General features: G+C 55.8%; 1 protein-coding gene across 1 annotated transcript; it reads left to right on the plus strand.

Moving 5' to 3' along the window:
* Positions 1-50: 50 nt before the first annotated feature.
* Positions 51-9,381, plus strand: Tbx2 (T-box transcription factor 2). The gene is made up of 7 exons (XM_021213250.2): positions 51-948; positions 2,045-2,312; positions 3,237-3,383; positions 4,524-4,600; positions 4,697-4,860; positions 5,295-5,932; positions 7,952-9,381. Exons 1-7 carry the CDS (start codon positions 554-556, stop codon positions 8,396-8,398), a joined length of 2,136 nt encoding a protein of 711 aa, XP_021068909.1. The 5' UTR covers positions 51-553; the 3' UTR covers positions 8,399-9,381.
* Positions 9,382-15,920: the final 6,539 nt, after the last annotated feature.

Genomic DNA, 15,920 nt, shown 5'->3' on the forward strand with positions numbered 1-15,920 from the left:
GGCCAGGCCAGGGGGAGGGGTCTCTGGGCCCGCTGGCCCGTCATTGGTTAATATTTTATTCTGTTGACATGTTTTCTTACTGCTGAGGCTTCCGACACCTTCTCCCCGGCCCCCCTCCCGTCCAGAGCTTGGCCTGAGCTGTCAAAACCCCGCCCCCGGAGACCCACAATTGGTCCAAAAAGCGTAAAATCAGCAATCAAGGGGGGCCTGGCTCGTTAGCGCAGGGGATCCGAACAGGGCAGGACATGTGAGATAGTCACAGTTTTCCAGAGATCAGGACAAGATCTAACCAGTCGCGCGTGGTCCCCGGCGCCGGAGCCGGCCAGCCCAGCCCAGCCCAGCCCAGCCCAGCCCTGCGCAGCGCCCCCTCCGCCCCCGCGTCCAGAGCCCCGCGCCCCTTGAGGTGCGCGGGACGGGGAGCCGGGAGAAGCCGCTGCCGCGCCCGCCGCCCGGGCCGTCTGTCCTCCGCGCGCGCCGCCGCCCGGGCCGGGGGTCCGAGGCGCGCGCCCCCGGCCCCGGCCCCGGCTCCCGGGTGCCTGGGCCGGATGTCCCGATGAGAGAGCCGGCGCTGGCAGCCAGCGCCATGGCTTACCACCCGTTCCACGCGCCACGGCCCGCCGACTTCCCCATGTCCGCCTTCCTGGCGGCAGCGCAGCCCTCCTTCTTCCCGGCGCTAGCGCTGCCGCCCGGCGCGCTGGCCAAGCCTCTGCCCGACCCGGGCCTGGCGGGGGCGGCGGCCGCGGCAGCAGCGGCGGCGGCGGCGGCCGAGGCGGGGCTGCACGTCTCGGCACTCGGCCCGCACCCGCCCGCCGCGCATCTGCGCTCGCTCAAGAGCCTGGAACCCGAGGACGAGGTGGAGGACGACCCCAAGGTGACGCTGGAGGCCAAGGAACTGTGGGACCAGTTCCACAAGCTGGGCACCGAGATGGTCATCACCAAGTCCGGGAGGTAGGACGGGCTGGGCGGCCGATGGGCGGGCGGGCGGGCTCGGGGACCGCACAGCACCCACCAGCACCAGGCCGATGCTCTCTCCACTCGCCCCAGCTTCGGCCCTGGCGCCACACTCCTCTCCACAGACAAGCAAGCTAACTTTTCTTTTTTCGTTTGGCTCCGGAGCGAATTAAAAAAGAAAAAGAAAAACAAACATCTCTCGATTGAAATAAAACGAAAACACGCTCCTAAAGAATAGTCCCAACCGTTCTGAGTCTCAAAGCCCTGGAGACTCTGGCGGGTCTCCTCAGCCCCTTGCGGTCTCACTTTTTTTTTTTCCCCCGTCTCCTGGTCGGTGTGGAAGTTCCTAAGAAAAGGGACCATTCCCGGATTCTCCTCTCCGATCACCAGAGTCCATAGTGGGACTAGCATCCCGCCTCCTGCTAGCTCCAGGCCGACCACTTGGTTCTGGCAGAGAGCTGTTGAGCCCACAGCTAGGCCTTGGAGAGAGTCTTGCTTGTCCTTGGAGCTTGGAGCACTGGACCAGCCAGCCACCTCTTGAGGCCTTAAAGCCAGAAGAAACATACAATCCCCGATGATCTTCCCAGCACTTCAGTTTCTGAAAGTCCAGGCCTCAGGTTCACCCTGTTCCCCCGAAATTTTAGGCTACGGTTCCCTGATTAAGTCTCTAAATCGTTTCCCCCAGACAAAGACCTTGCTAGTTTATTTCTTCGAGCCCTGTCCCAAGAATTTCCTCTCTACGAATTTCAGGGCGATTCAGAAAAGCCCAGCGTGTCTCTAAAGGGCCTAGTTTCCTTTCCTGGGCATCAACCCTCATCTCAGATCAGAGTGGAGGAAAGGTCTCCAGACTGAGTGCAAAAAGCCTCCAAAGCTTTACAAACCAGGCTCTGGCCGCCAGAAATGGAATGCCTTGGGAATAAGAAGCACAGGCTGGGTCTTCCCGGGTAGCAGTAGAAGCACAGCACAAGTGGAGGGACATTGTGACAAACGTAGATAGGAAAGCTTCAGGTGGGATGTCAGGTCGTTGTCGGGAAGGTAAAGGGACAAAGAAGAGCCGGGTCCCAATGGCATGTCCCCCTTCCCTCCCTCCGAGGCGGATGTTCCCCCCCTTCAAGGTGCGAGTCAGTGGCCTGGACAAGAAAGCCAAGTACATCCTGCTAATGGACATCGTGGCTGCCGATGACTGCCGCTATAAGTTTCACAACTCCCGCTGGATGGTGGCAGGCAAAGCCGACCCCGAGATGCCTAAACGCATGTACATCCACCCGGACAGTCCAGCCACAGGGGAGCAGTGGATGGCCAAGCCTGTGGCCTTCCACAAACTGAAGCTGACCAACAACATTTCTGACAAGCATGGCTTTGTGAGTGTGGGCGGGTTGGGAAGGTGTTGAGAGCCCGAGGCCCCCCGCAGTCGAGTGGGTAGAAGGAAGCTAGAGGATTTCTAAAGGGGAGCATCAGTTGAACCCCTGCCCCAGTGCCCCTGTCTGTGGCCCAGGTAAACTGGACCTAGGCTTCCAGAGCCCTGTTCTGCAAGCCTGAGGCAAAGTATGTCGACCTTTTGTGGAAAGCTCCAGGCTGCTCTCAATCTCAGTTCCTTTCTGACATAATTTTGAGAGCCCCTCCTAGAGTCAAGGGTGAAGCAGGTGCTGTGAGGAACGGGTCAAGCGGGCCTGGGTCCTGTGGAGGTCACCCTGCTAAGGACTTGAAGACAGCTCAGACAGCCTGCCTGTCTCCTGTAGCACCCTTACCCTATTATGGTGAGGGAATCCAGACATCAAACCTGCTCTCCTCGGGCCTTCTGGAGATCTCTGCTCTGTTAAGGCAGATGCCCAGCCAGGGAAAGTAATGAGGAACTCCCTATTTCTACCTGAGTCAAGCTCCTAGCGAATGATGGGGGTTCATTGGGGAAAGAGAGTCTCCCGGTGCATTATAGCCAGCCCTCGAGAGCACCCCTCCACACAAACTTTTCTTCCCTTGTATCTCAGGACCCAGAAATGCCAGGGGACAGTGAAGTCAAAGAACGGAGGCGGGTGTTGTCTGTTTCCGTTTTGTTTCATTTCTTTTTCCAACTGGGCAGTGTCAGAGAAAGAAAGAATAGCTGTGAAGAAGGGAAAAAGGCATGAGAAAATATAAAATGAAGTGCAGGTGAACCAACAAAAAAAACGGGGGGGGGAGAGAGAGAGAGAGAGAGAGAGAGAGAGAGAGAGAGAGAGAGAGAGAGAGAGAGAGAGAGAGCTGTCGGTCCGATAGCAGGGAACTGCTGGCTGAATCCTTGCTCCTCACAGACCATCCTGAACTCCATGCACAAGTACCAGCCGCGCTTCCACATCGTGCGAGCCAATGACATCTTGAAGCTCCCATACAGCACCTTCCGCACCTATGTCTTCCCAGAGACTGACTTCATCGCTGTCACTGCCTACCAGAATGACAAGGTGCGCTGGGGGGTGGGGAGTGGACTTGGCCCCCACATCCCCTCCGGTCTCTATCCCCCAACATTTACAGACACCAACCCTCCATTGTAACTCACCTGATAGCAGCAGCATTGCAGAGAGCTTCAAGAACTCCCCACCCACTCAGATTCAGAAGAGCAGCACCCACATAAATCCCCCGTGCTCCCCCTCATACCCACACAGACACACATACTCCCCCGAGGCACTCAACACAGCTGGGCCATAGTTGGAGTGGAGATGTTTACTTAGCAATTAGTAGAGACTCGGGCTCCCGCTGACATTTTTACATTTTATTCCTTCATTTCTTGGCTCAGGACTGGGAATCTAAATGAAAAGAGGGCGCCTGGGGCAATCTGCCCAAGCTCTACAGATGCTAGGAACTCAGGGTCCAAATTTTAACTCTCCAAGGGAGCCAAAGAGTGGGACAGGTGGCACAGCCCTGGCGAGCTCCTCTAAGCCACTTGTCTAGGTCCATCCAGGCCCTAGGCCCTTTGGGAGAGGTTGAGAGAATTCTCCTTCAGGTGAAATGGTCTCGTAGATCACCATGGATTAAATGAGAGAGTCCCAGTGTCTTTGGTTGTGTCTTTGTAAACCAGGGGTCTGCCTGGCCAGGTACATTGTATGGAGTGTCTTAGCTCTATGTAGAAGCTAGTGAATTCGTTGAATTCTATAAGGGCTTGTTTGTTTATTTTTAATTTTTTTTTTTTTTTTGCGAACTTGCCCTTCTGGGCCTGTGAGTGGTGCAATGACTTGACTTTGCCTAGACCTGCGGACTTGGGGGTGCTTGGGGGTGCGGGCACTGTGTTTGTCTGTGTTCGGTGCGGAATAGTTTAACCTTTGTGACTACGTGAGCCTGTTTGCTTGCTCGGGCCTGTGTGTGCGTGTTGAGGGATTATTTCTTGAATAAGGCTTTTGGAGATGCAGAGATTCCGTCATTTTCCTAGATGCTTGCCTCCCGGCCCACCTCTCTGAGTACTATCCCAGGCGGGTGGCACGACCCCACCCCCAACCCCGGCTCTCTACTGTGTAGCTTGTAACCGCTGACCTCGGGGTGCCCCCCCCCCCCCCGGCCAGCCTAGAAGAATCAGGTCTTGACTTAGTACCGCTTCCTCGGCCCCGCAGATTACTCAGCTGAAGATCGACAACAACCCTTTTGCCAAGGGCTTCCGGGACACTGGGAACGGCCGTCGGGAGAAAAGGTGAGACATGAACTCATGCCCTGTTGCGCGTACCCCTGGTCGCAGGAAGCAGGGAGGATGCAATGGTGGCTGACCGCTCCCTCTGCTCGTCCTCAGGAAGCAGCTAACGCTGCCCACTCTCCGTTTGTATGAGGAGCACTGTAAGCCAGAGCGTGACGGCGCTGAATCCGATGCCTCCTCCTGCGACCCTCCGCCTGCGCGGGAACCACCGCCCTCCCCCAGCGCAGCGCCCAGCCCTCTGCGCCTGCAACGGGCCCGAGGTGAGCGGCAGGGAAGGATCAAAGAAGTGTCCCCTTAGGGTGCGCCTTAAAGTCGGTCTTTTGCTCAGTGATCGGCTAATCTCAAAGGCCTGGATAAAAGTTACCGGAATGTGGCTAGGACTTCCAATCCGGTACTCCCTTATAAGGACTGTCCCTGGCAGCCAGGACATTTGGTAGAATTCTCTGCTGGACCCCTTGTGGGATATGTGGTCGGAAATAATCTTTCTCCTCCAGGGCTCGTTTTCTTTCACTGTAAGAATGGGGTCTTGATTTATGTGACCTGCAGCTGCCCCTAGAAGCTCTCCCAACTTGACCTTCCTAACAGCTGGTCTGTCTAAAGTGGCGGTGACCAAGTCCAGGTTCCCGGGGACTGGGCGCCACGTCGGTCTTAGGCGGCGTCCGGATAACCCGTGCTCCCTCCCTCCCTCCCGTAGCCGAGGAGAAGCGGAGCGCAGCCGACAGCGATCCTGAGCCGGAGCGGCCGGGCGAGGAGCGCGCCGCAGCGCCCCTGGGCCGCAGCCCTTCGCGGGACGCCAGCCCCGCTCGCTTGACCGAACCCGAACGCTCCCGGGAGCGGCGCAGCCCGGAGAGGGGCAGCAAGGACCCGACGGAGGACGGTGGGGATGGCCGGTTTAGCCTGCGGAGCCTGGAGAAGGAGCGCGCTGAGGCCCGGAGGAAGGACGAGGGGCGCAAGGACGTGGGTGAGGGCAAGGAGCCCAGCCTGGCGCCGCTGGTGGTGCAGACAGACAGTGCGTCCCCCCTGGGTGCGGGCCATCTGCCCGGCCTGGCCTTCTCCAGCCACCTGCACGGGCAGCAGTTCTTTGGGCCCCTAGGAGCTGGTCAGCCCCTCTTCCTGCACCCAGGACAATTCGCCATGGGCCCCGGAGCCTTCTCCGCCATGGGCATGGGTCATCTGCTAGCCTCGGTGGCAGGCGGCGGTGGCAATAGCGGAGGCGCCGCGCCCGGAACTGCGGCGGGGCTGGACGCAGGCGGGCTGGGTCCCGCAGCCAGCGCAGCAAGCACGGCGACTCCCTTCCCGTTCCACCTCTCCCAGCACATGCTGGCATCTCAGGTAAGGCCTGTGATCTGCCCGCAGCCAAGGGAGGGGGGCGCAGCGGCTTGTTGGTGGCTGAGGTGCGCAGAGAACTTGAGAGAGGTTATAGGTACTCAGATCCTCCGAGAAATCAAAACTTATAAGCAGGAAAGCCATCTAAGTTCTGAAAGGTTAAAACTGCCCATGATCTAACCAGGACATTGCTTCTGAACCCTGTGTGACCTTAAGAATGTCCCTGGTCCTGTTTGCTCTCTATAACCCCAGCAAGAAGTGAGAGAGCACATTTCAAAAACTCTTATGAATGACCAACTAGGGTTGCTCCTGGGTTTTATGGGGTTCATTTTTCTGGTCTTAGGAAATTTTTGAGAAAGAAAATCTTTATCTCATGATTGGCTCTGAAAAACTGTAGGCTGGGCGAACGAAGGAGGGAATTTTGAGTTATTTTCTGGATAGTTGACTTCCCAAGTGACTCACCTCTCAGATATTCCTGGCCCCTTTGAGGTCCTCTAGGAAGTCGCCAGTCCTGACAAGTGACAAGACTGGTCTTTGCCCTACTCTGAGTCCCTAACTCTTCCTCCACATTCAGGGAAGAGGCCTTAGCTCCCCCACAACCTCCTACTGAAATTCTAAATTCCCAGGGGAGAGTTTATGAAAATGTGGCCAGAGGCATACTAAGGAGATTGGATGCGCACAGCAACCTCTTTAGTTACTTGGGTGGAATAGTCCCTGCGGAAAGATTTGGAATCCCTTCATTCGGTTTCTTCCCTCTGAGGTTTCTGGCAAATTGAACCCTTGAGATCATATCTCCAGGGAAGGAGAACAGGAGTTTAGATTTTTTTGAGAAAATGGCTTTGGTTCAGAAGTGAATATGTACAAGGGGGGGAGTCTGAAATGAGTTTTGAACAGAGCTTATCATCTGGGTATGTGCAATGTCACTGATCCCCATGACTCTGGACTGGAGGGTTGAGCTGCACCCCTGGCTTTCTGTGGATGTGAATGCCTCTTTCCCAACACACCATAGTCATTACAGAGGCCATGGGGCTTCTGGCTATGGTCTGGTCAATACCCCAGAACTCATGAGAAATCAATTGGTATAATTGTTAGGTGGTGAGGTCATAGTTGTATGGCAGGTAAAGCCAAATTTTGGGAAAGTTGACGTTTCCTCCCCCCAACCTGAGATGCCAGGTATGAAGTGCACAGTGGGGCTTGCTAGCCTTTCTATTCCTACAGACTAAGCTGCTTCTCAGGTTCCCCCCTGTCTGAACCAGGCTTCCTCTGTTTCTAGCGCTGTTGGGGGTGGAGGGGTATCACCCATTCCACAGGCACACACTCTAGAATATAAGCCATTATCTCAAAGGTCAGACCATAGCAATGGGGCCTCATGAACTGAGTGCCCTATGTCCAGTGTGTCCTGGCTGCTCTGCTATCCACCAGTAAAGCCTGCATTCTGTCCTCAGCTGCCACAGATGCCCTGTCAGTTCTCTGTCAAACGTTCAGGCCAGTTTATGAACTGGTTGTCACTTGTGACTTGATCCCATCAGAGGCAGGAGACCCCTGGACAGGCGAGTAAGCAAGAGACTTGATCATCCTGTTTTCTAAGCCTGTGTTCCCGCCGCAACTCTGACCTGCAGTCAGAAGGCATGGAGGAACTGCTGTCCTCAATGAGCAGGACCTCATATGACAGTCCCAGCTGCATGCTTGCCACCTGGCCCCATGCCTGCCTTGGTTTTTCTCTCTAGGCCCATACTAGTTCAGCCAGCTGCTGCTCATTCTCTTACGCCTACCGCACCAAACAGCACAGAGCAGGGAGACACCAGGCCTTTGCATCTCACCTAGGTGATGGACACACTCACTGGATTTGACCCTGGCACGCTGGCTCATCTAGCTCCTCGTGTGCACATGAGGTTTTATAGCTATGTGAATTCTGGCTTTATAGCCTAAAGGTGTAAGGCAAAGGTTATCTTCAGTATTCTAGCTACCACCTTTAAAGACACTTAGGATAGATGTCTAACCCTTCTTGCCTTCTGTTTCTTCCAGGGAATCCCAATGCCCACTTTCGGAGGCCTCTTTCCCTATCCGTACACTTACATGGCAGCAGCGGCCGCCGCCGCCTCCGCTTTACCCGCCACCAGCGCTGCAGCTGCCGCCGCCGCAGCCGCTGGTTCATTATCACGGAGCCCATTTCTGGGCAGTGCCCGACCCCGCCTGCGCTTCAGCCCCTACCAGATCCCAGTCACTATCCCACCTAGCACTAGCCTCCTTACCACCGGGCTGGCGGCAGAGGCCTCCAAGGGCGGAAATAGCCCTGAGCCCAGTCCACTGCCTGAGCTGGCTCTCCGAAAAGTGGGGGGCACATCCCGCGGGGCTCTATCGCCCAGCGGCTCAGCCAAAGAGGCGGCCAGTGAACTGCAGAGCATCCAGAGACTGGTGAGTGGGCTAGAGAGCCAGCGAGCCCTCTCCCCCGGCCGGGAGTCGCCCAAGTGAGGGGCTGCTTGGCTGCTGCGCTGCCACACGAGCCTCCCGGGCTGGGCTCTCTGCCTCGGCGGTCTGGGACGTGTACAGCACAGAATGGGTATTTATTTAAATAAAGAAGCAAAAACAGGCTTCAGCGGTCAGAATAGAGCCTCGCGTGGCAAGTCGGGAGTCTGGGCCGCTTCCCTGGGGTCTAACCGAGGAGTCAGTCTATCCGGAACATAGTCACTCTGGAGCCCCTGGATTTGATGCAAATTTCTATTCGAGAGTCAACTACCAGGGTACCTCCTTCTTTCAACACTGTGGGGGTGGCCTCTTTCGAGCGGTCCCTTTGGAAACCAGAAGGTGCATAGGGTAGAGGTGTTCCTTCGGAAAGCATCTCAGGATCCCTGGCCTTGGGCCTGAATGTCGTTGAGAAACTGGTGTGGAGGATGCTGGAGCCAGGGGAGCCTGAAGTCAGCATAGACTTGGGCTAGGAGGAGTCCTGACCGCTTGGTCTTCCCACCTCTACCCCACAAAAGACAGGCGCCATTCCTACGTCCACTTCTAGATCAGCGGAGGAAGTTGCACTTCTTCTTTGAGTCCCCAGGGGGCAAAAGATATTTATGAAATAAATGGTAATTTGTGTAAATAAGCTTTAAGGTTCCCAGAAGATACAAATTCGTATTAATTTATTCGAAGGTGTACATTGCTGTGTACATATATTTAGAGATTAACTCATAGCATTTAATTCTTTTTCATTTTACATGAGCATCTATATTGTACAGGGCCCCAGGATCCTTGGCTGCTGGGGAAGGGGGAGGCACCTAACCCCAGGGAAGGCCCACCCTGCGGACCCCTCAGTCTCTGCACCCCGGTTTTGCCCGCCCGGCCCACGGGCCCCACCTCAGGTTTTCACTTTTTGCTCCAGAGGGAGAACGAAGCGAGAAAATAATAAAAACGCTACCATGCGAAGTGACCCGCGCTGTGCGCTCTGTGGGCCGCGCGGGGCTGGGGCTCTGTGGGCGCTGAAGAAGGGACTGAGGCGGGGACACGGGCGCCCCTTTCTGGCCTGCAGATCCACCTTGGCGACGGCGGCCGCATAGCCCGGCCGCAAGCGAGCAGAGCCGCGAGGCCCCGAGGCGCCGGCGTCGGCGCCGGGCTCAGGTCCGGCCTGGAGGCGCCGCTCCGCCCCGCAGCCCCCGCGACCCAGGCCCGCGGCCCGGGCTCCCCCTGCTGGCCACTCTGTGTGACCGCAGCTCCTGCCACTCCCCGCACCTAGTCGCAGGATTAACGCAAAGCGCAGCAGAGTGGCCTGGACTCCTGACACCCTTTCTAGGACACTGTGGACCTGCTCATCACCCCTCCTTTCAACCTTCCTGGGTACATGATCTGGGGAACGGGGCCCTGCCTTTTCTCCTTTCGTGTGTGTGTGTGTGTGTTGGGGAGGAGGTAGTGGCCATCTTCCTTCGTAAAGTACCACGGACTCCAGAATTCCGTCCCACCACTCTGCCTTCTGGAATCACTCGGTGTTTGGGCTGCTGGGAAAATCTGGCCTAAAAATCCCCCCTTAGAGCTCGTTTATCTCCAGTCAACTTGCTGGCGACTTTCAAGGGAGTCCCACTGTGTCCCACTGGTCCCATTGGGCTGGTACTTCCCTAAGACCCCCTCTGTTAAGGAGAGCTAAGTTCTCCCATCCATGTCGCTCCAGAAGGCCACAGCTTACACAGCAGGTGCCTCCGTCCTCAACTGAAGCAGTCGGTAAAGGGGAGCTGATTACATGTCTCTGGATTTGTGGTCGTTGAGCACCCCATCTTCATCCCTTTAAGTCCAGGAGGTTTTGACATCCAACCCCAAAAGATTGCCTTGTTAGTCATTGTGAACCTCTGGGGGTGTGTGGCTTTCTACTCGCCCAGGGACATCAGGAATGATTTGAGGGGGAGGGGGAGGATGTATGTAGACTTTAAAGTTTCAGCAACTCCAAATGCTCAGGACACCTTCCTGAGCTGACACACTTACAAGGAAAAAACTTTGTCCAACTCCTCTGAGAGAGAGCTACCTCAAGTTTCCCTGGGCAGAGAGTGTGGAGTGTGTGTGTGCGTGCGTGCGTGTGTGCGTGCGTGTGTGTGTGTGCGTGCGTGCGCGCGTGTGTGTGTGTGTGTGCGTGCGTGTGTGTGTGNTGTGTGTGTGCGTGCGTGTGTGTGTGTGCGTGCGTGTGTGTGTGCGTGCGTGCGTGTGTGTGCGTGCGTGCGTGTGTGCGCGTGCGTGCGTGTGTGTGTGTGTGTGTGTGTGTGTGTGTATAGATAGTCTCATCCCAACTCTAGGTGAGCTATGGCTCCCCTGTTCTGCTCAGCTCGGACTGATTAGGCAATGTAGTCTACGAACTAAGCAGGAACAAGGAAAGTTCCTCCCTACTTCGCATAGAATCTCTCCCCATCTCTACGTTTATTCGAGGTCACTTTGGGTTGAAACTCCCCGTAAAAAAATGTCCCAAAGCAACGTGTGCACTGGCTTCTTGCGGGTCTCTCGCTTTCAACCAGGAAAGAATGCCCAGAGTTTGGCCTGTGGACACCAGGGGGCAGCACACGAGGTGGTGGGCAAGGCCGCAACAACTCGGGTGGGGTGTTATTTCTGAGCCTGCAGCGCGGTTTGGAGAATCCTCCCGCCCCCTTGCTTTCGGCCGTACACACCCCTCTCCCGGGATTGCCACCCCAGTGCTCCGCTGGTCCCCAGCTGCAAGGCCAAGTGCGGCTTGGGGAATCCTGCAGCCGACGGGCTGGGCCTTGTCCCAGACAAAGGCCTGGCCACTCCCAGGCCCAATTAAGCCACCAGCCTTCCCAGCCTTCCAGCCTTCATTGTCTCTGGGGGTCGCCAATTAGCTCAAGCGCCCGTGTACCCGCTGCCTTAACCCTTCAGGACCTGCCACCAGGGCCCTTGGATGGCAAATCCGTCAACAGAGAGGAGTGTGTGAGCGATGGGTATCGAGGGGCCTCTGAGGTCTGTTAAGTGGGTGACCAAGCGTGTCGCCAAGAGACTCTATGGGAAGTGTGGGGTCTGAGAGAATTGTGTGCGCTGGTTTAGGACTGGGTGTGATTCACCGGAGAACTCCAAGATTCAGAATTTGGGGCCGCGGTGAGACCCCTAGCGGCTCAATTGAATGGATCCGGAGATGTTGGACGCGGCATTTCCCACGCGGTTAATCCGAGGCTTCCGAACCCTCGAGCCATTTCTTCCCTCCAAACTTCCCGCAGCGGTGGAGGGCTTCTGAGCCTCGGAAGTAGGCCCTGCCCTCCCGGAGGGCGTGGAACCGGGTTCAGCCTTCCCAGCCGGCCTGGGACTCACGGACGCGGGGAGGAGCACGCCGCGGCCGGGTCTCCCGGGCAACGGTCCCGCCCCGCCTGGGCTCGGGCCCCGCCCCCTGCTTCTCTCGGAGAAGGCCGCTGCGGAGGGAATGGTTTGGGAGAGATCAGAATTGCAACTCTGAGCTCTCCTTCCCTCCTTGGGAGCGACCCTAAATCCAATCTCCTTTCCTTTTCCCATCCTCCTTCCGCCTCTCTGCCCTTGACCGCGAAGTTTGGAACACTCTCCCGGTAGGCTGAGTCCAGCCAAGGATCAAGAGTCTCAGGTTCTAAGCACTAGGCGTCGGCGGGGAGAGCGTTGGAGGGGGCTGGGCGCTCCGGGTGATCTCAGGGCATTGCGCCGCGTCCTCTGGAGAGCAGGCAGGTTGCCCACCAGGGAAAGTGTTGGTGCCCGGAGGACTGTTTTCCCCTCCGAGTTTCTCTTGGGCCCCCTTAGGGCGCGTGTCTGTCCATCGGGTTTGTTGGGCTAAGGACCCCGACTCACTTGGCTGCTCCCGACCCGGGAGCCTTCCCAGGTCCCAGGCCTCAGAAACTCCCCACGTGCCCACGAGAGGGCGCTCCAGGACAGGGCCCGGTCAAGCAGTCGGCCAGCACTCCCTGCCAGAGCCCAAGGTGCAGTGAGTCCAGGGAAATGGGCACAGAGAGGGACCTCAGACCCACTGTAGGTCCAGGCCCAGGGACTTGAGTGGGGCTACCGACTGTGAGCACCGACGAGGGAGCTCAAAACGTAATGTGGGGTTTTCTCTTGGAGCTGACCTGCAGTGCCAGCTTCCAGAAGCTATGGCCTTGGATGTGCCTGGCTGGACTCAGATTCTTCTTGGGACAGGGAGGGAGCTTGCCTCTGGCTTTCCTGGCCTCTTGGAAACACAGTCAGGGCTGGGATGTATGAGCACTGGAAAACACGCCTCTGGCCCTTTTGGAGTGTGAGGCTCCACTGGACCGTGCAAGCTTGGGTGTAAGGGTTGGCTAAGACATTCCTCAGCTCCTACCTCCACCTCCTCAGCTCCTCAAGGTCACACGAAGAGACTGTTAGGTATGCACCAGGGACCGGTGCACTTGAGGACCAAAGGTTAAATCTTACAAGACAACCAAAGGTCCTGGAGAGGCTTTGGGTCTTCCGTTGTTCCCAAAAGTGCTAAGTAAGAACGACTCAGGGGTGAGCCACCAGAGGTTGAGTCAGGCTTGAGTCGGACACTCATGGGTAAAGAGGGGAGGCCTGGTAGCTAACAAATGGCACACTCAGAGTAGGGAAAATTCTTGGAAGCTAAGTACCAAAGATTCCAGCAGCTCACCCCCTGGGCAGAATAAGTCTACATTCACTTTTTTAAGAGCACGGGGATAGAAACCTGCCCAGTTCCCATCAGTCTTGCATCTCTTCCATAGCCAGCAACTTGTTGCCTCACCCCAGCCAGAGTCTCAGTACCTTTCAAGGTATGCCAGGGGACAGGATGAGACCTTTGGTAATCTAACAGTCACTTGATGCCCATCTGTTGCCAAGCAGATGCTCAGTAGGAAAACTGAATGAGAGAGAAGTTCAAAGCCAACCTCTGCCTCAGCCATGAGACCCTGAACAGTACGACTTTCTTTCCTGAGCTCCAGAATCCCAGTTGGCAAAGTAAATGGTGTGGACCAAAACCAAAGTGATATGTGAGAGACTAGTTGAAGCCCTCCCCGACCTCAATGGCTCCTGACGAGGACCTAACCCTTGAGGAACCTGGGCCTGAGACATAGGCAGAGCCCCACACAGACCTTGGGAACTTTGACTGTTGCTAAGCTTCTTGGACTGGGGTCAGGATTGGTGGCCTGGATGAATTCCCGATTAGGAAATAACATTCCAGGTTCTGAAACCCTCGGGGAACCAGCTGGCTCCAGCTGCCTCCAGCCCCTGTGGGATGTGGCTGTCACAGTTAAACCTTCCCACCCAGCACAGTTGGGAGGGGGTACATCCTATGGGTTGTGAGGTGACTCTGGCCTCCAGCACCATGGGGTTGCTGACAGACTGGATGCAGGTTCTCCCCAAGGAGAGAAAACGTTGCCAGTGGAGGGTCTTCTGAGACCCCTTCTTAAAGGGTATCCCCTAGATAGATCTGGGCTATTTGCACGGCCTCAATCCTTCCCTGAACTGGAGGCTTGATGGTATTCAAAGTACTTTCTCATGAGGGCTCGCTCTCAGTGAAGGCCAAGTCAGGGGCAGTATAGTGACCATGAACCATGGAGGATGACATTGGGGTTCAGAGAAATGAAGGGCTCTGGGATTTCCAGTAAATAAAGGATAAGGCTCTTTCACAATCCAGTGGGCAGGGCCCTTGGCAGCAGCAGCTAATGAGGTGATGGTGGGTATAAGTCAGGCTCCCAGCTGGGAAGGGACAAAAGGGCTGGGTGTATGACCTCTGCTGCCTGCCGGATGCTGAGCCCTGGTGTGCAGGCCAGGGTCTGGCTGTGGGAGAAGTAGCCCGATTTAGAGACAAGCCCAAGAGACCAAGATGGCTGCTGGCTTCACATCAGTCTAGCAGGGGAACTTAGTTGTGGCCTGTCTTCACTCTTGTTTTTATTTCTTGAGAACAGGATGTCCTCTGGCTCCATGGCAGCTTCTCCTCAGCTTGACAAGAGGAGCTGTGGGCCACCCACTCCATGCCAAACACATTTCCTTCTCATTCTTGGAATGGGAACTTCCGTTCCACAGAGAAAAACCAAGGCTTAGACCTGTTCCGGGTCAAGAGAGGTCACAGAATCTTCCCAAGCCAGTGTTCTTTCCCAGAGCCTCGAGGGTTCCTGCTCTGTGGTCTCGGGATATGAGAGTCCCCCAGGTCATGAGGAGATGTCATAGGGTAATTTTTATTTAGTCCCAGAGCACATGCTCAGTCCTTTCTTCATGTCCCCACCCAGGGTCTTCCTCCCTTCTCAGAGCAGCTGTGTCTGCCCTTAGGCTTTCCCGGTTTGCCCATAAGATTTCTGGTCGCACCACTGATATCTTGTGCAGTAGACACCTCTTAGGTCTGAGTAAGCCATCCTTCACGCCATCCCCCACATCTCCACAGTCACCTATGCATACAGGCGTATGGAGAGACCGCATGCACACCAATAGCCGTAAGTACACATCTGTACGGGTGCCCCTTCCCGCTGGACCATGTGCAAACACAGAGGCTTGTTTGCATACACTTAGACGTAGGGGAAGCAGAGGCAGGAGAGTACCGAGTTTGAGGTTAGTTGTGTGTCATGCCTCATGCCTGTAATCCCAGCATTTAGGAGGCTGAGGCAAGAGGATTGCCAATAGATGAAAGCCTGGTTACACAGTGACATTCCTGGTTACACTGGTTACACAGTGACATTCCTATCTCAAAGAACAAATTCCCTTTTACAACAACAACAACAACAACAACAACAGAGAGAGAGAGAGAGAGAGAGAGAGAGAGAGAGAGAGAGAGAGAGAACTGGGCCACCCTGTACAATATAATGAGATGCTGTCTTAAAGAAGCTGGGCTCTCCCCTGCTCCTGCCTTCTGGGGCTCGGTGTTTTCTACCAGACCCCATGTCTGCCATGTCTCCTCTGGGTAGGGTAGATATTTCATCAAATCTCTGTGACCTACAAGATCATTGGCTCCCTTAAGGCAAAGTTGGTTTCTTTTGCTCATTGCTCAGACCCCAGTGTGAAAACTGCTCAAACAAAGAAGAGAGGTACAGAAAGCATTCGAAGAAGAAGTGAATGAATTTTACTGTCTGGAAGCAGGGCCTACAGGGCATTCCTGTTCAAACCTTAGACCAAAGGTCGTCTTCCAAGCCCACTTAGGGTAAGTTGTAGAGAACTCTTGATGGCCTCAGCTTCAGTCCCAGCCAGACAAAGCCTCCTCAGAACCAAGGCTCAGGATGGGTGACTGAGACATGTGTGAATGTGTGTGTGCGCACACACACACACACATGGATAAGTGTCTTCCCAGAGGACTTCTTTCTGCTATAGAAGGCCCCAGGCTATCTACATGTACGACTAGCCTTTCCAACCATGCTCTCCAGCAGGGCTGATAATTCTCTGTCCCCTGGGAGTTTGGTACCCTATGTGTTTTGGCGCAAAATATTTGCTCCTGCCACCCAGGGCATGCCTCTCTGCCAGCCACCTTTGGGAAGCCTTCCCTACATATCCTGAGATGAGGAAGCCTTTCAAAGGCTATAGAATTTTCAGGGTGGTTCAGGCCCTTTAGCCT

Source organism: Mus pahari, chromosome 14 (genome assembly GCF_900095145.1).
Source record: "Mus pahari chromosome 14, PAHARI_EIJ_v1.1, whole genome shotgun sequence".
NCBI classification, from domain to species: Eukaryota; Metazoa; Chordata; class Mammalia; order Rodentia; family Muridae; genus Mus; species Mus pahari.